Raw genomic sequence first — 14,718 nt, 5'->3', positions numbered from 1 at the left:
ACCAATATTGCCAATACCATGAAAAGGTATAAAAGTTAAAATAATATGAAAATAATATGGATATCGTTTAATACTTATCTATAGATATTATGAATGTGGTCAAAGAGCTTTAGGTATGTTAAAAGGTTAGGTTTTTATTTGTTCCTTGTGCTTTCAATGGTAATAGTGGCTCTTATTTTAAAATTTAAATTGTTATGTTTAATTTCTGCTGTACATCACAGTGACTGTTATACATATATATATATTCTTTTTTATGTCCTTTTCCATTGTGGTTTTTATGGGATGTTGAATATAGTTCCCCATGCTATACAGTAGGACTTTGTTGTTTATCCATCCTATACATATTAGTTCATATCTGCTAATCCCAATCTCCCAATCCGTTTTTCTACCCACCTTCCCCTTGGCAGCCATAAGTCTGTTTTCTCTATATGTATGAATGTGTTTCTGTTTCATAGATATGCTCATTTGTGTGGTATTTAAATTCCACATATAAGTGATATTCTATGGTGTTTGTGTTTCTGACTTACTTCACTTAGTATGATCATCTCCAATGCCCATCCATGTTGTTCCAAATGGCAATAATGGCTGCTTATTAAAAGCTTACTATATGCAAGCCCTTGTACAAAGTACTTAACATATATTATCTCCTGTCCTCTCAGTGATCCGGTAATATGATATCTTTCCAGCTTTGTGATGAGTAAACTAGGCTCAGAAGCAGAGATGGTAGGAGGCCTGGGTGAATAGATACCAGCCCTTGAATTTCTAGAAGTTACTTAACAATTTGTCCTTCACCAGAGGAGGTTTGAGTAACTCAGTAGTAAAATGAGATAATGAACACAAAAGGGCTTTAGATTCAGCCTTGTATTTGAGTGCTGGTTTCAGCACTTACCAACTTGGCAAATTCCTGAAACCCTTTTGCCTCCAGTTCCTAATTTGTAAAGTGTGGCTAATAACAGACACCTCCTGGGGCTGGTGCCAGATAACACGTGTAAAGAACCTGGTATGTGATAAGCTCTAGATAAAAATTCTCCAGTGCCTCCCACCAGAGCAGCTAAAATGCATCTGGTTCTGTGAAGTCCTGGAATAATTCAGGAAGTCTGATGTGGGTGCAGGCCAGCTCCTACACCCCTGCCATTTGTTTGCAGGACATAAGGATCTACCTAGATGCTCAGAGAAGACTAGGGATGGATCCCTTTGGGTACAAGACCCCTAGTGTGAGGCATACACATGGATAGTCCAATGGAATAAGTCTAGAGGCCTGACTATGCTTGACTTGGCCTCAAAGATAACTTAAAATCACTAAATTTTGACATTGTACACCAGTCAATTAAGATGTGCCAACTTAGCAGGAGACTTTCCTGGCATCCATTCAACAAGCCACATGCCAGAATGTTCTAGTGGCTCTCACATGAATATGTATTTCTGTGCATCGTTTCTGATTGCCCTAATCAGACTTGAAATGAATCCAAGAGGTTTCTGCAACCCCGAGATATTAATTTCTCAGTGCCCCCTCCCTCTGGGCTCAATCTGAAGGCTTAATTCAGCTCGCTTATCTCTCTAGGTATGTGGAGACCAAAGCCAAGGGGCTGTTTTCCTAAGGGAATTTACACTGATTCGAAGAGAGAGTCTACATGAAGATTTCCTGTCTGACCTCTTGAATAGTCACAAAACTGAAGACACGGTACAGTGCCTCTTCTATTTATTCTGAGAAACAAAAGTTCAGTTGCTAATTCTGCCTCGTGGTGGTGGTTGGTTTTAGCAAATCTAAAGAGGTGTGGATGGTATTTTCTCATATCCGTTGGCAGGAGAGGGAAGCAGAGTGACAGGGCAGTGGACAGACTGCCTGGGGCAACTTTCTCACTTTCCCTGTGTCTGATGACCTTCAAACATTTTACTGGAATGGTAAAGTTTGTATGGGGCAGCATGTGGAGGATTCACATGAAAATAACTGATGTTTTGCCAACGAGTCTGAACTTGAAATAATTTAAATGAGTGAGGACAAAAAGGAAATTAATATGTAAAGCCCAAATTGTGGTATGGGTCAGTAGCAATGCCACCATCTTCCAATCCTGGCTTCTTTGTGGATATTTTTACTTCAAAGTGTTGGTCATATTTATTTTACAAAAATTTGTTTCGTCTGTTGGTGGTTTGGGAAGAAAAATGAAAGTCTAAAAAATGAGCTCTCAAATGAAAGCAAGGGATAGAGTTGACTGGAGATGTCAAGATGTAAATTCCTCTCTATTTGCAAATCAAGCCGTGATTTGTAAGTTGTACTTGGGGTGAGAATGGGATAGATAGCTTCTAAAAGTTCAAAATGTGGCTCTTCATAGTGATGACCTTGTACTCAGAAGTACATTAAAATTAGAGGATGATGTGTGCACAATAAGTCAGTGGATTTCTTGTCCAGTCATAAAATGGTAGGATCCCAGAAGATAATGTATAAGAATACCTCCAAAAAAATTACACCTCCTCTACCCTGCGTTCTTATGGTCCTCTCTCAAGAAGGTGTTTTGGCATATATATCTCATCAACTTCTCTTCTAGACACTGAGTAAATTAGGTCTCCCAGTGGTCACTCACAGGCCATCTTCACTGTTTATGTCATTTCCACCTTCTCTGTGATGGATATTTCCATTCTTTTCAGAGTTTGTGCCCAAGCTGTTAGCTACCAGGGTTCTTGGCCTCCCTAATCAATAGAAATTGATCAAAGTCTGGATAAGAAATTCAGGCAAGGCTTTAATGGGGCCCTTGCTGTAGCAAGGAGGAATGCAAACAAGCAACAGGTTCCCTTGCTAGCTTGCTCACTGGGGCGGGGGTGGGGCACGAGCTGGTTCCTTACATAGGGTAAGGGACCGGATGTGTCCAGGGGTTGGACCTGAGGGGTGTCCTCGGTAGTTTCCTTACCCCTTAGTTGCTATTGTATGCAGAGGGCATGCGCAGTAACCTGCTTGTGTTCCCGAACCCGTTTTTTTCCCCCAGCTCCTCAGAAGGGGCAGTTGAGCTTTTTGGTCTCTTCGTTTCTCGTTGTCTAGATTTGCTCCAATTGTGCATGTATGTTAGTTATTTTCAGTCCCTTATAGTTTGTTTACATTTTGTTGCTCGAAGAGACTTTTGTCCAGGTACAAGCATTGCAGCAAAGGGTCCTAGGTCCCAGCCTCTCTCAGAGTGGGCAGGAATGGTACTGAAATTTCCCAAGTGTACTATCATTTATTTTCAAATGCTTCATATACTCTATTTTATTTATATATGTATATTAAACTCTGAAAATGCAGAGGCTGCGTTTTGAACTTTAACTGTTTGCTCAAAGCTTTCTTGGTGATCTACTATGGGACACACACATTGCCAGCAAAGTTTTATGATTTCTTTAATGAATGTTATCTTGTAATTACATTTTAATTTTGTCCCATTTGATGTTACTCAGTGTCTGACGTAGGTTAGCTCATTTTGGACTTGATTTATGCAAAAGTTCTAGAAAGTGCTGCTATGCGGATACTCTATGCAAACTTCATGTGTAAGTCTAATTATTACATAATTTATACCATAAAGGAAATTGAATAATATGAGCTAATTATGAACATAATGGAATTATCTAAGCAGTGCCACTAAAAACAATGTTTGTCATTTGGCAAGCATTGAAGGTATCCCAAACATTATTATTACATGGTATTACGTTGATTTACATCATAATGAAAACTGCATGCTGCCAAATTTCCTCAAACTTACTGAGGTCACAAGTAGTTGAGTGGGTGGAAGCATTTAAGCTGAAAGAGAAATTACTGACCACCACAAATGGTCAGAACTGGAGTTGTATTAAGAACATGTGAGGGAAAAGGAAGAGGCAAAGCTTCCTGAATACCAGAAACTAGTTGAGCCTCCTAAGTTTATGAAATTCTAACAATTTCTTCGGAGGGTGTGTCTCTCTATCTGAGAACTTTGTTTGGCCCACAGGCTATAAAACTTTTAAAGTGTCACTTTATTTTCCAAATAGACATGGAAAGATGAATCACCATCATCTCTGTGTTTGTTTAAAGGGAAGAGTTCAAACATGAGTTGTTACTTGTACTTGTAGCCAGAAAAGTGAAACTCCTCTTGTGCCTCTCTTGTATGAGTTTCTGCTACGTTGGAAGGAAGGAAAACGGGAGAGTCATGAACAGGACAGCTTCCTGGTATGGGTCACCAAAACCACTTCACAAAGGCAGTGGGTGAGAGAGGAAAAGTGGCTTCACAACATAATCTGTTTGTACAATTCTGTTTTCAGGTAAATCCTCCCTAGTAGCCCATTGACATTTACACACTTATTTTATCTCTTCTACTAGGTTAGTATTTCTGTTCCTTGCGGCCAGGATCCATGTAGATTCTCACCTTCTTGGCATCTCCCTGGCTCTTGTATATGATAAATAATATGATAAATTAGTTGTGTTAAGTATTTGTTGATGGAAAAAAACCACCACTACTATTCCCTATTGCCCTGTGGTTAACATTTTTTTTAATCAAAAACACTGTAAGAATTCTATCACAGACTATGTATGGAAAAAGCTTTATACATGAAAATCTTTCTAAATGCAAAGTGATTATTGTTAAAATGGTATGAAAGATTTCAGTTTTTAATGAGGTGATAAAAAACTGTTTGGAATTATCTTCCATATGGTCCTTTCAAGCCATTGTATGGGTTTATAATAAAGAATGTGAATTTGAGGATGTTTGCCTACTAGAATTTATTGTTGTGGAAGTAACAAATATATCCCCAATATGTCTAACCTTTTGGAAGTAGAATTAACTGTGGGAAACAGCTTGTCATAATTCTGGGTAAAATTATCCCCATCTTTTTTTAGGTCTGGAGTTTTTCTTTGTTCATACTATTTCTTTGCCCTTTCAAATAACTTTTGAAAACCAGAACAGCCTTACTTACCACTTGTTTGTGGAACTCTTTCACCTAAAAGCCTAATTTTGGGGGGTCACTTTTTGACTTTTAAGTGACTCTTTCTCAACTCCTCCTCAACTGGGGCTTTTGTCATGAGTTTACTTTCACGTTGCATTCGAAAAACTTTTCTGTTAGCTTTCTCTAAGAGGGCTAATTCCATTCACCACACTTGGAAAAGCAATATAAGTGAGCCATTCTTCTAGAATCCATGGCAGGCGACCAAACTTCTAATCTTTGCCTGAAACTTTGCGTGTATGTGATTTGTGTCATATGCAGAGAGAGCTTGTTTGTCAAAGGCTGTTAGTCATTATCAGAATAGTCAAGATACAGATCATATAGGTTTGCGTTGTCAGCTGTATACAACAAAGTCAGGATAAAAATTAACATGAAATTCACTACAGAATGAAATTTTCTTCAGTATATAGTTAGTGCAAACCTTGCTTGCATGTAGATTTGTGGTTCACAGAACATTATTTAAGCCACTGCTCTCCCTCGCTCAGTCGTGTCCAACTCCTGTGACCCCATGGACACCAGGCTCCTCCATCCATGGGATTTTCTAGGCAAGAATACTGGAGTGGATTGCCATTTCCTTCTCCAGGAAATCTTCCCAACCCAGGAATCGAACCCAGGTCTCCTGCATTGTAGACAGATGCTTTACCATCTGAGCCACCAGGGAAACATCCTATTTAAATAATTTATTATTAAAAAAATCATAATGTATTCCAGTTGAGGGTACCATGTTCCTTTTCATGACTGGTAAAATAGAGGTGTCATTTGTAGAATAGAGGTGAACTTTCAAGAGATGATTTAGAAAAACTCCTATCTTTAAAGACTGTGTGAAAAGATGGAGATTGTGTTTAAGGTCAAGTCAGTAATTTTCTGAAGCTCAACTGAAACAAACAAACAAAAAAAAGCAGTTTATTTAAAAACAGTTCTGCTTTAATTTAAATTATTTCTTCTTTCTCACTTGGGAAGACTGGCTGGGGAAGGGAGTGCAGGGGCACAAGTTTCGTTTCTATGAACTAAAAAATTAGTTCAACCAACAGTTAGATAAAATGAACTATAATTATTCCCATATGTTCTCAAGGTGTTTACCAGCCTCTTTTTCAGCTCTGCCAAGGGAGAGGAAACATGAGAATTTAACTGCTAAGGTCTGATGATAATAATTTCTTAATTATATTTCTAAGCTGGCTATTATCTTAGAGTATTTAGTGGACATAAATTCCAGGAAATAGAAATGTGTCAAGAGCAAGCAAGTTACTAAGAGTGACTCACTTTGTTGCTCTCTATTGAGCATCTTCTCACCTGCATTCATTCAGCACAGTCTTACCTTTTCCCCAAACAAAAGTTTGATCTATTTGTCCCCTTGCACATGTGCTCAAACCTCCTTGTGCTCAAAGTTACTTCTAGCTTCATAAAGCTTTGTATTTAGTGACCACCATATTTTTTTCTTAACTAATTATATGCAAAGGAGAAATGTGCAGTAGTATTGAAGGAGCCAGATGGTTTGAAAGTGGAAGTACATTCCAGTTCCATCTTTGATGTCTGTGTCATGCTTATAGGTATTACTTGAACTGGCTACCAAAATTCCTTCTTGGGAAAATATGTGGAGATAGAAAGATTGGATTTAGTTTTAGTACCTTTGCTACTTTGAGTTATGTAATATGACATCACAAAAGAAAAATCAGAACACCCTGCAAAGTATGTGTAATATGTCACTGTGTAAGGGTTTTGAATGGTTTTATTTGCCAGTGTTGGCAGGACTTCTCTGATTCATTATGACTCTACCTGTCATGAACTATCAAAAATACTTAAGGTTCTCCATATGAATAGTTTACATAACTTCACATTTTCTGATGTTTTTTGTAACTTAAACTAATAACCTATGATATTTCTATATTTTCTATGAAAAAGAGAAAGCTTAAGAAAACCAGATGCACACCAAACACTTTACTAAGGTATTGATAACAGATTCCTCAGAACAACTCGAGAGAGGCAACAGTAGCTCCATCTTACAGTAGTAATAACCACTCAGGACTGGAATTCTTGAAAGATACTACTTATACTTGTAATAAAACTCTAAGAACTGAGATCTGAAATAGGTACAAAATATGAATAAGAGTATCAATGAATAACTCAGTGATAAACAGTTCATGTGTAGCATGTTCTTTCCTTATATATAGTCAAAGCCGATGAAACCAGTAATTGATTGTATCCAAAGAAGGCAAAGCAGAATTTAAATAAGAAAAATGAGGGAGAGGGAGAAAAATAAATAAATAACACTGATTGTTTGCAATAGCAAGCTGTGCTTTTCATTTCTTGCTGATTAGCTGGCAGCTACCGAGGAGGCCATAAGGGTGGTGTCATCTGCATATCTGAGGTTATTGATATTTCTCCCGGCAATCTTGATTCCCGCTTGTGCTTCTTCCAGCCCAGCGTTTCTCATGATGTGCTCTGCATAGAAGTTAAATAAGCAGGGTGACAATATATAGCCTTGCTGTACTCTTTTTCCTATTTGGAACCAGCCTGTTGTTCCATGTCCAGTTCTAACTGTTGCTTCCTGACCTGCATATAGGTTTCTCAAGAGGCAAGTCAGGTGGTCTGGTATTCCCATCTCTTTCAGAATTTCCCACTGTTTATTGTGATCCACACAGTCAAAGGATTTGGCATAGTCAATAAGGCAGAAATAGATGTTTTTCTGGAACTCTCTTGCTTTTTCGATGATCCAGCAGATGTTGGCAATTTGATCTCTGGTTCCTCTGCTTTTCCTATACCAAAGTGAAGAGGAACTAAAAAGCCTCTTGATGAAAGTGAAAGAGGAGAGAGAAAAAGTTGGCTTAAAGCTCAACATCCAGAAAACTAAGATCATGGCATCCAGTCCCATCACTTCATGGGAAACAGTGGAAACAGTGTCAGACTTTATTTTTGGGGGCTCCAAAATCACTGCAGATGGTGATTGCAGCCATGAAATTAAAAGATGCTTATTCCTTGGAAGGAAAGTTATGACCAACCTAGATAGCATATTCAAAAGCAGAGACATTACTTTGCCAACAAAGGTCCGTCTAGTCAAGGCTATGGTTTTTCCAGTGGTCATGTATGGATGTGAGAGTTGGACTGTGAAGAAAGCTGAGCACCAAAGAATTGATGCTTTTGAACTGTGATGCTAGAGAAGACTCTTGAGAGTCCCTTGGACTGCAAGGAAATCCAACCTGTCCATCCTAAAGGAGACCAGTCCTGGGTATTCATTGGAAGGACTGATGTTGAGGCTGAAACTCCAATACTTTGGCCACCTCATATGAAGAGTTGACTCATTGGAAAAGACTCTGATGCTGGGAGGGATTGGGGGCAGGAGGAGAAGGGAATGACAGAGGATGAGATGGCTGGATGGCATCACCGACTCGATGCACATGAGTTTGAGTGAACTCCAGGAGTTGGTGATGGACACGGAGGCCTGGTGAGCTGTGATTCATGGGGTTGCAAAGAGTCAGACACGACTGAGCGACTGAACTGAACTGAACCAAGGAGGCCAGTGAGTCTTTTGCCTTAAGCAACTAACTGAATCATCAGAGACTGTGTGTCTATGGATTCTGTAGAAAACGTTGAGGGTTAATTGTGTGCATGCATGATGGATGGGCTTTCTCTTCACTTGGTTGAGTTTCCATATTAATACCCCCTTTTCATTATACCATAATATATAATTTCTGTGATCAAAATTTCTCAGGATAAATTTACAAACCTTGACTGAGTGATTTAAACAGACAAATAAATGAGATATGCAGTGTTTATGAATGGGAAGTCTTAATATCACAAAGATTCCAAATTTTCCACAAATTAATAAATATATCTAGTATAAGCAGAGTATACTTTTGAAAAAGAAAAGAGATGGAGCTATGCCCTACTGATATGAAGACTCATAACAAAGCTGTAAAAACTAAAGCAGTGTGATTTTAGAACATACGCTAACAGACCAACATAGATGAGTAAGAATCCTATAGACACACACATATAACAGAAGTATTACAAATAATTGGGAAAAGATGTATTAATCAAGAAACATTCACTATGACTTTAAAACTTGTAAATGAAAATGTAGAATTTATTTATGACTTCACAGTTAGAAGATTCTCTTAAGACATAAAGAGCCCAACCTGTAAAAGAAAATATTGATGCTTTAAATTAGATTAAAATTTAATATGTAGTTAAGTGTTTAATGTCTAATATTTTATGGGCAATGAAAAGATGACACAAGTTGGAAAACATTTTTTGCAATGTATATAACTGGGGCAAAAAGTAATATGTGTAATATGTAAAGAATGCCTAGAATTTATATTTAAAAAGACAGTCCAGTGGGGGGAAAAAAAGCAAGGATCGTCAGAAAGAGATATAAATAACTAATACTCATTAAATATATGTTCAACCATATTAGTCATCAGGGATTTACAAATTAAAATAACAAGGACATGGCGTTTGATGCCCATTGGATTGACAAAAACAACAAAAGAACTGACAAAGGCAGTCTCAGTGAGGAAGAAGTAATAAGAAATACTCCTGTACTGCTGTTGGGGTATAAATTGGTGTAGCTATTTTAAAGAGTTACTTGCCAATGTCTATAAAGTTGAATATGAACACGTGTTACTTCTCACTGATTTCTCTTTAGGAATCTACCCTGGAGAAACACAGATATGTTTAATATAGCAGTGAATGTTATAGCCTAAAGTTGATAGAAAATCTTAAATATCCATCAGAAGGTAAATGGATAAATATCTGGTGGTTTATTCTTATAATAACATGCTTTCAAAGCAATTAAAATAGATAACTAGTTCCACATGCATTAGTATAGATACATCTCAAAAATATAATGTTGTGGGGGAAGATGAGACCACTGTATAGTATGATACTACTTTGTTGCTGTTTGGTCACCAAGTCAAGTCCAACTCTTTGCAAACTCATGGACTGCAGCACCCCAGACTACCCTGTCCTTCATTATCTCCCACAGTGTACTCAAATTCATGTCCGTTGAGTTGGTGATGACATCCAACAGTCTCATCCTCTGTTGCCCTCTTTCCCTTTGCCTTCAGCCTTTCCCAGCATGAGGGTCTTTTCCAGTGAATTGGCTTTTCACATCAGGTGGCCAAAGTATTGGAGCTTCAGCATCAGTCCTTCCAGTGAATAGTCAGGGTTGATTTCCTTTAGGATTGACTGGTTTGATCTCCTTGCAGTCCAAGGGACTCTCAAGAGTCTTCTCCAGCACCGCAGTTTGAAAGTATCAATTCTTTGGTGCTCAGCCTTCTTTATGGTCTTACTCTTACATCCATATATGACTAGTGGGAAAACCATAGCTTTGACTATGTGGACCTTTGTTGGGAGAGTGATGCCTTTGCTTTCTAATACACTATCTAGGTTTGTCATAGCTTTCCTTCCAAGGAGCAAGCGTCTTTCAATTTCATGGATGCAGTCTATATCAATTTTAATATTACATAAATATTTATTAGATAGTGTTTGGAGAAAACAGTTATAGACAAAAACAGAGGTGGGAAAGATATGCTCCAGCCTTGTAATGTTGGTGGCCCTCTGGATAGAGAGAGAAGAAGGAGATTTGGGTTGGGAAGGTGTACGTAGCTTACTTTATCTTTATATGGTAAAATGGTAATATATATTTAAATAGCAAGTGGTTTACAGAAAAGTTTATTTTATTATTCTCTGCAGTTTTTTATGGTTCAAGTATTTATAAGTACATGCATAATAAAACCTTCAGGATAATATTTGGCAAATAATCAGCACAAAATAAATGCTGTTTTTATTAGCAGTGGTTGAACTGACAAATCATTGAAACATAAAGTGACAAAGCTTGGCGCCCAGCATTTAATATGCACATTATTCACATTTTTGCCTCATAATATAATTAAAGAGTAGTCAGATGTAGGACAACAGACCACAAGACCGTGGGGCCTCCTATCAGTTCATGAACTGCAACTCTAGTAAATAATGTCAAGATGATGAATCTCGGTATTTAAGGAGAGGGACTACTTTTTCACACTTGACCTTTGGAATTAACTGAAAAAACCATTATCATTTAAGAAAAAGTTTTTTTTTTTTTTTTTCTATATCCATTTCTAACTTACATATAGCTTATACAGTTCCTGCTTGCTGAGTTGTCCTCGATTTGCTAGGATTCTGTCGTTACCTCCAAACAACAAATAGCTAACAAGATGAATTATCTAAAAGACACTCAAATAAAATATGAAGCACTAAAAATCCTAAATCTCATGAGAGTAGATTTTTAAGATCAAACAACCTCTGAAATTAAATAAAGCACAATTCTCTTTTAAAGATTTAACATCAGTTCAGAAATACGTAAATTGCACGTGTGAAATTTAGGACTCTTTTTGTGCACATTTTCAAGTTTCATACTGTAAGGTTGTTCCCCAAAAGTCTTTGCCAGGAATGGTGAAATTTCAATATTAAATAAACTGTTCTAGGCATGAATTCAGCTTTATTCCTGTAAGTGAGTATTCAAATTCCTGAGGTAGTCTCCACTTATGGTTATCCTAAAGTAAGCTAACATACTTTAAAGTAAATATCAATTATCTTTAGTGAAAGTTATAAATGTGAGGAGCTGACTGTTTGCTGCTTAACTTCAGAACTTTCCTAATAAGCTTAAACTAACTCTATGGGCTGTAATGTAAATTACACCTCAGAAAATCCCTTGGGGCACCAAAGAATAATTTATTGCTTCCTTAATATAAAGAGCTAATTCATCTCATGGAAAGACAAATCACTTTTAAAGGAGTTCCTTAGCTGTTTATAAGTTACTGTTCAAGCTACCAGCATGTGTCATGGGTTTAAAAGCCTATCTTTAACATGCCATTTATGACTTAGTTGTGTGTGGATGCGTGATCCATCAGTGCCTATGTGTGTGCATGCTAAGTCACTTCAGTCATGTCTGACTCTTTGCAACACTATAGGCTATAACCTGCCAGGCTCCTCTGTCCATGGGATACTCCAGGCAAGAATACTGGAGTGGGTTTCCATGCCCTCCTCCAGGGGATCTTCCTGACCCAGGGATCGAACCTGCGTCTCTTAGGTCTCCTGCACTGGCTGGCAGGTTCTTTGCCGCTAGTGCCACCTGGGAAGCTTCAGTCCATCAGCAGCTGGAGGCGAGTAGAGAGGAGTGATTACTGACTCCTCCGGCAGCTGGACTAGGTCGTTCATCACTAGATATCTGCATAGGGTGGTGCTGAGAAGTTTCTGGGAGGTTAGAAGACAACCTAATAGAATTATGTGAATAAGAGTGCAAGTTCTTTTACCGGAATTTAAGAAGCTATGAGAGGATACTGTGGGTTGTATGTAGGGGCAAAATGTCACTTTGATGTAGCACATCCTCTTAGAGCTTCTTTTTTTTTTAATTTTCTGATATGGATAGACCTTTTTTTTTAGAGTAGGTTCTGTTTCAGAGTAGGTAAAAATGTAGACCTTTAAACAGTCCTTAATTAGATTGACCAGTTGAAGCAAAACCTTAAAACATCATTTACAAGGTAATATTACTGAATAGATGTAATCTCTAAATGTTGATTTTAAAATCCTGTATACCATTTTGTCTTTGTTATAGTAACTTATAGGTAAAAAATAATAATGTCATATTTTTGTTCAAAAAGCTAAAAATAAAGCTGTAAAACAACCACATGACCCAGCAATTCCACTCCTGAGCATATATTTGGAAAAAAACACACACTAACTAAAAAAGATACATGCACCCCAAAATTCATAGCAGTGTTATTAACAATTGCCAAGATATAGAACCAATCTTGGTGTCCATCAACAGAAGAGTATACAGAGAAGATGTATACACGCACACACACACACACACACACACACACACAATGGAATACTGGACTTCCTTGGTGGGCCAGATGGTAAAGCATCTGCCTATAATGCAGGAGACCCAGGTTCAATCCCTGGATCAGGAAGATCCCCTGGAGAAGGAAATGGTAACCCACTCCACTATTCTTGCCTGGAAAATCCCATGGATGGAGGAGACAATAGAATACTACTCGGCCATAAAAAAAATTAGTTGTAATGTAATTTTGCCATTTGCAGAAATGTGGATGGCCTTGAAGGATTTTATGCTAAGTGAAATGTCAGAGAAAGACAAATATGTGGAATATAAAAATATGACATTAATACATGGAATTTAAAAATATGACACTACTGAACATAAATAAGCCAACTCACAGATATAAAAACAAACTAGCAGGGAGAGGGAAGAGAAGGGCAATGTGGGGTAGAGAATTCAGAGGTACCGACTATTAGGTATAGAGAAGGGAGGGAGTCGTATTTTATTGCCTCTAGTGTACCTAGGAAGCTTCAGTTCATCAGTAGCTGAAGGCAACACCCTATTCAGTGGTATTTTATTAGGTATTAAATAAGGTCTAAGAATATACTGTACAATATGAAGAATATAGCCAATAAATCTAATATTTATAATCACTATGGATGGATTATAACTTTTAAAAATTATGAATCCTATGTACTTTGGCCACCTCATGTGAAGAGTTGACTCATTGGAAAAGACCCTGATGCTGGGAGGGATTGGGGGCAGGAGGAGAAGGGGACGACAGAGGATGAGATGGCTGGATGGCATCACTGACTCGATGGACGTAAGTCTGAGTGAACTCCGGGAGTTGGTGACGGACAGCGAGGCCTGGCAAGCTGCGATTCATGGGGTCGCAAAGAGTCGGACATGACTGAGCGACTGAACTGAACTGATATTGTACACATGATTGTACATCAACTATACCTCAATTTAAAAAAAAAACATAATTACTCAGTGATAAGTTTTGAAAAGGAGCACATTTTATTATTCCTTTGTATTATCTTATTTGATTTTAACTTGATATTGACAAAGAGGAGAATGACTACTGAAAGAAAAAAATTAATGTATGTATTACTTAAGTATATGTATGTAACTTTTGCCAAGAAAAAATACCTTTATCTACAGTTAAATTGCTTTGTCAAAACTAAAAATGTGGAATTCAATGTACACGTGTCGCTTATAGAGACTAAAACCTGAGAAGTTGTGTTGTTGGTTTGAGGCTTTATTTCCAACTGACAATAAGAAAGACTTCAGGCAAGTCATGTAACTTTCTGAACCTTGCTTTCCTGACATTTTATTTTTTTATTGAAATATAATTTATTTACAATGTTAATTACTGCTTTCAACAAAGTAATTCAGTTTACATATTTATCCATTATTTGTTTTTTCGTATTTATTCTTTTCCATTATGGTTTATTATAGGATATTAAAGATAGTCCTCTGTGTCATGCAGTAAGGCCGTGTTGTTTACCCATGCTATATATGAACACTTACATCTACTAACCCCAGCCTCCCACTCCCTCTCTTCTCTGATACCCTCCCCCTTGGCAGTAACTGCTTTGTTCTCTATGCTCATGACGGTTTCTGTTTCCCAGATAGGTTCATTTGTGTCAGATTTTCGATTCCACATGTAAGTGAGATAGTGTTTATCTTTGTGACCTACTTCGTCTAGTACGATCATCTCTAGTTGCATCCATGTTGCTGCAAATGGCATTCTCTGGTCCTTCCTGACCTGTAAACTAAACATGCTCTGAATGATTCTGCAGCCTTAGATATTATGTTTCAAATTAGATATTTAATGGAAACTTCAAATTCCTTAACAGTTTTTTTTTTCCCCTTTTGTGTTTCAACATAAATGTGCACCACAGTGGTTCAACATGTAAGGCAAAGGCCTTGAATATGAAAGCTATAGTTTGCAGTATACC

The 14,718-nt window shown here is 37.6% G+C and overlaps 1 protein-coding gene across 1 annotated transcript in view; it reads left to right on the top strand.

The window, feature by feature from the left end:
• Window positions 1–14,718, top strand: part of ADAMTSL1 (ADAMTS like 1) — a 1,105,223-nt gene that overhangs the window by 302,927 nt on the left and 787,578 nt on the right. The window contains exon 2 of the mRNA XM_018051922.1: window positions 1,562–1,681. Within this exon, the coding sequence (XP_017907411.1) occupies window positions 1,562–1,681 (120 nt within the window). The remainder of the gene's footprint in view (window positions 1–1,561; window positions 1,682–14,718) is intronic.

The sequence above is a fragment of the Capra hircus genome, chromosome 8, assembly GCF_001704415.2.
Source record: "Capra hircus breed San Clemente chromosome 8, ASM170441v1, whole genome shotgun sequence".
NCBI classification, from domain to species: domain Eukaryota; kingdom Metazoa; phylum Chordata; class Mammalia; order Artiodactyla; family Bovidae; genus Capra; species Capra hircus.
Note: the sequence above shows the minus strand (reverse complement) of the source record. Positions and strands in the feature narration are given on the sequence as shown.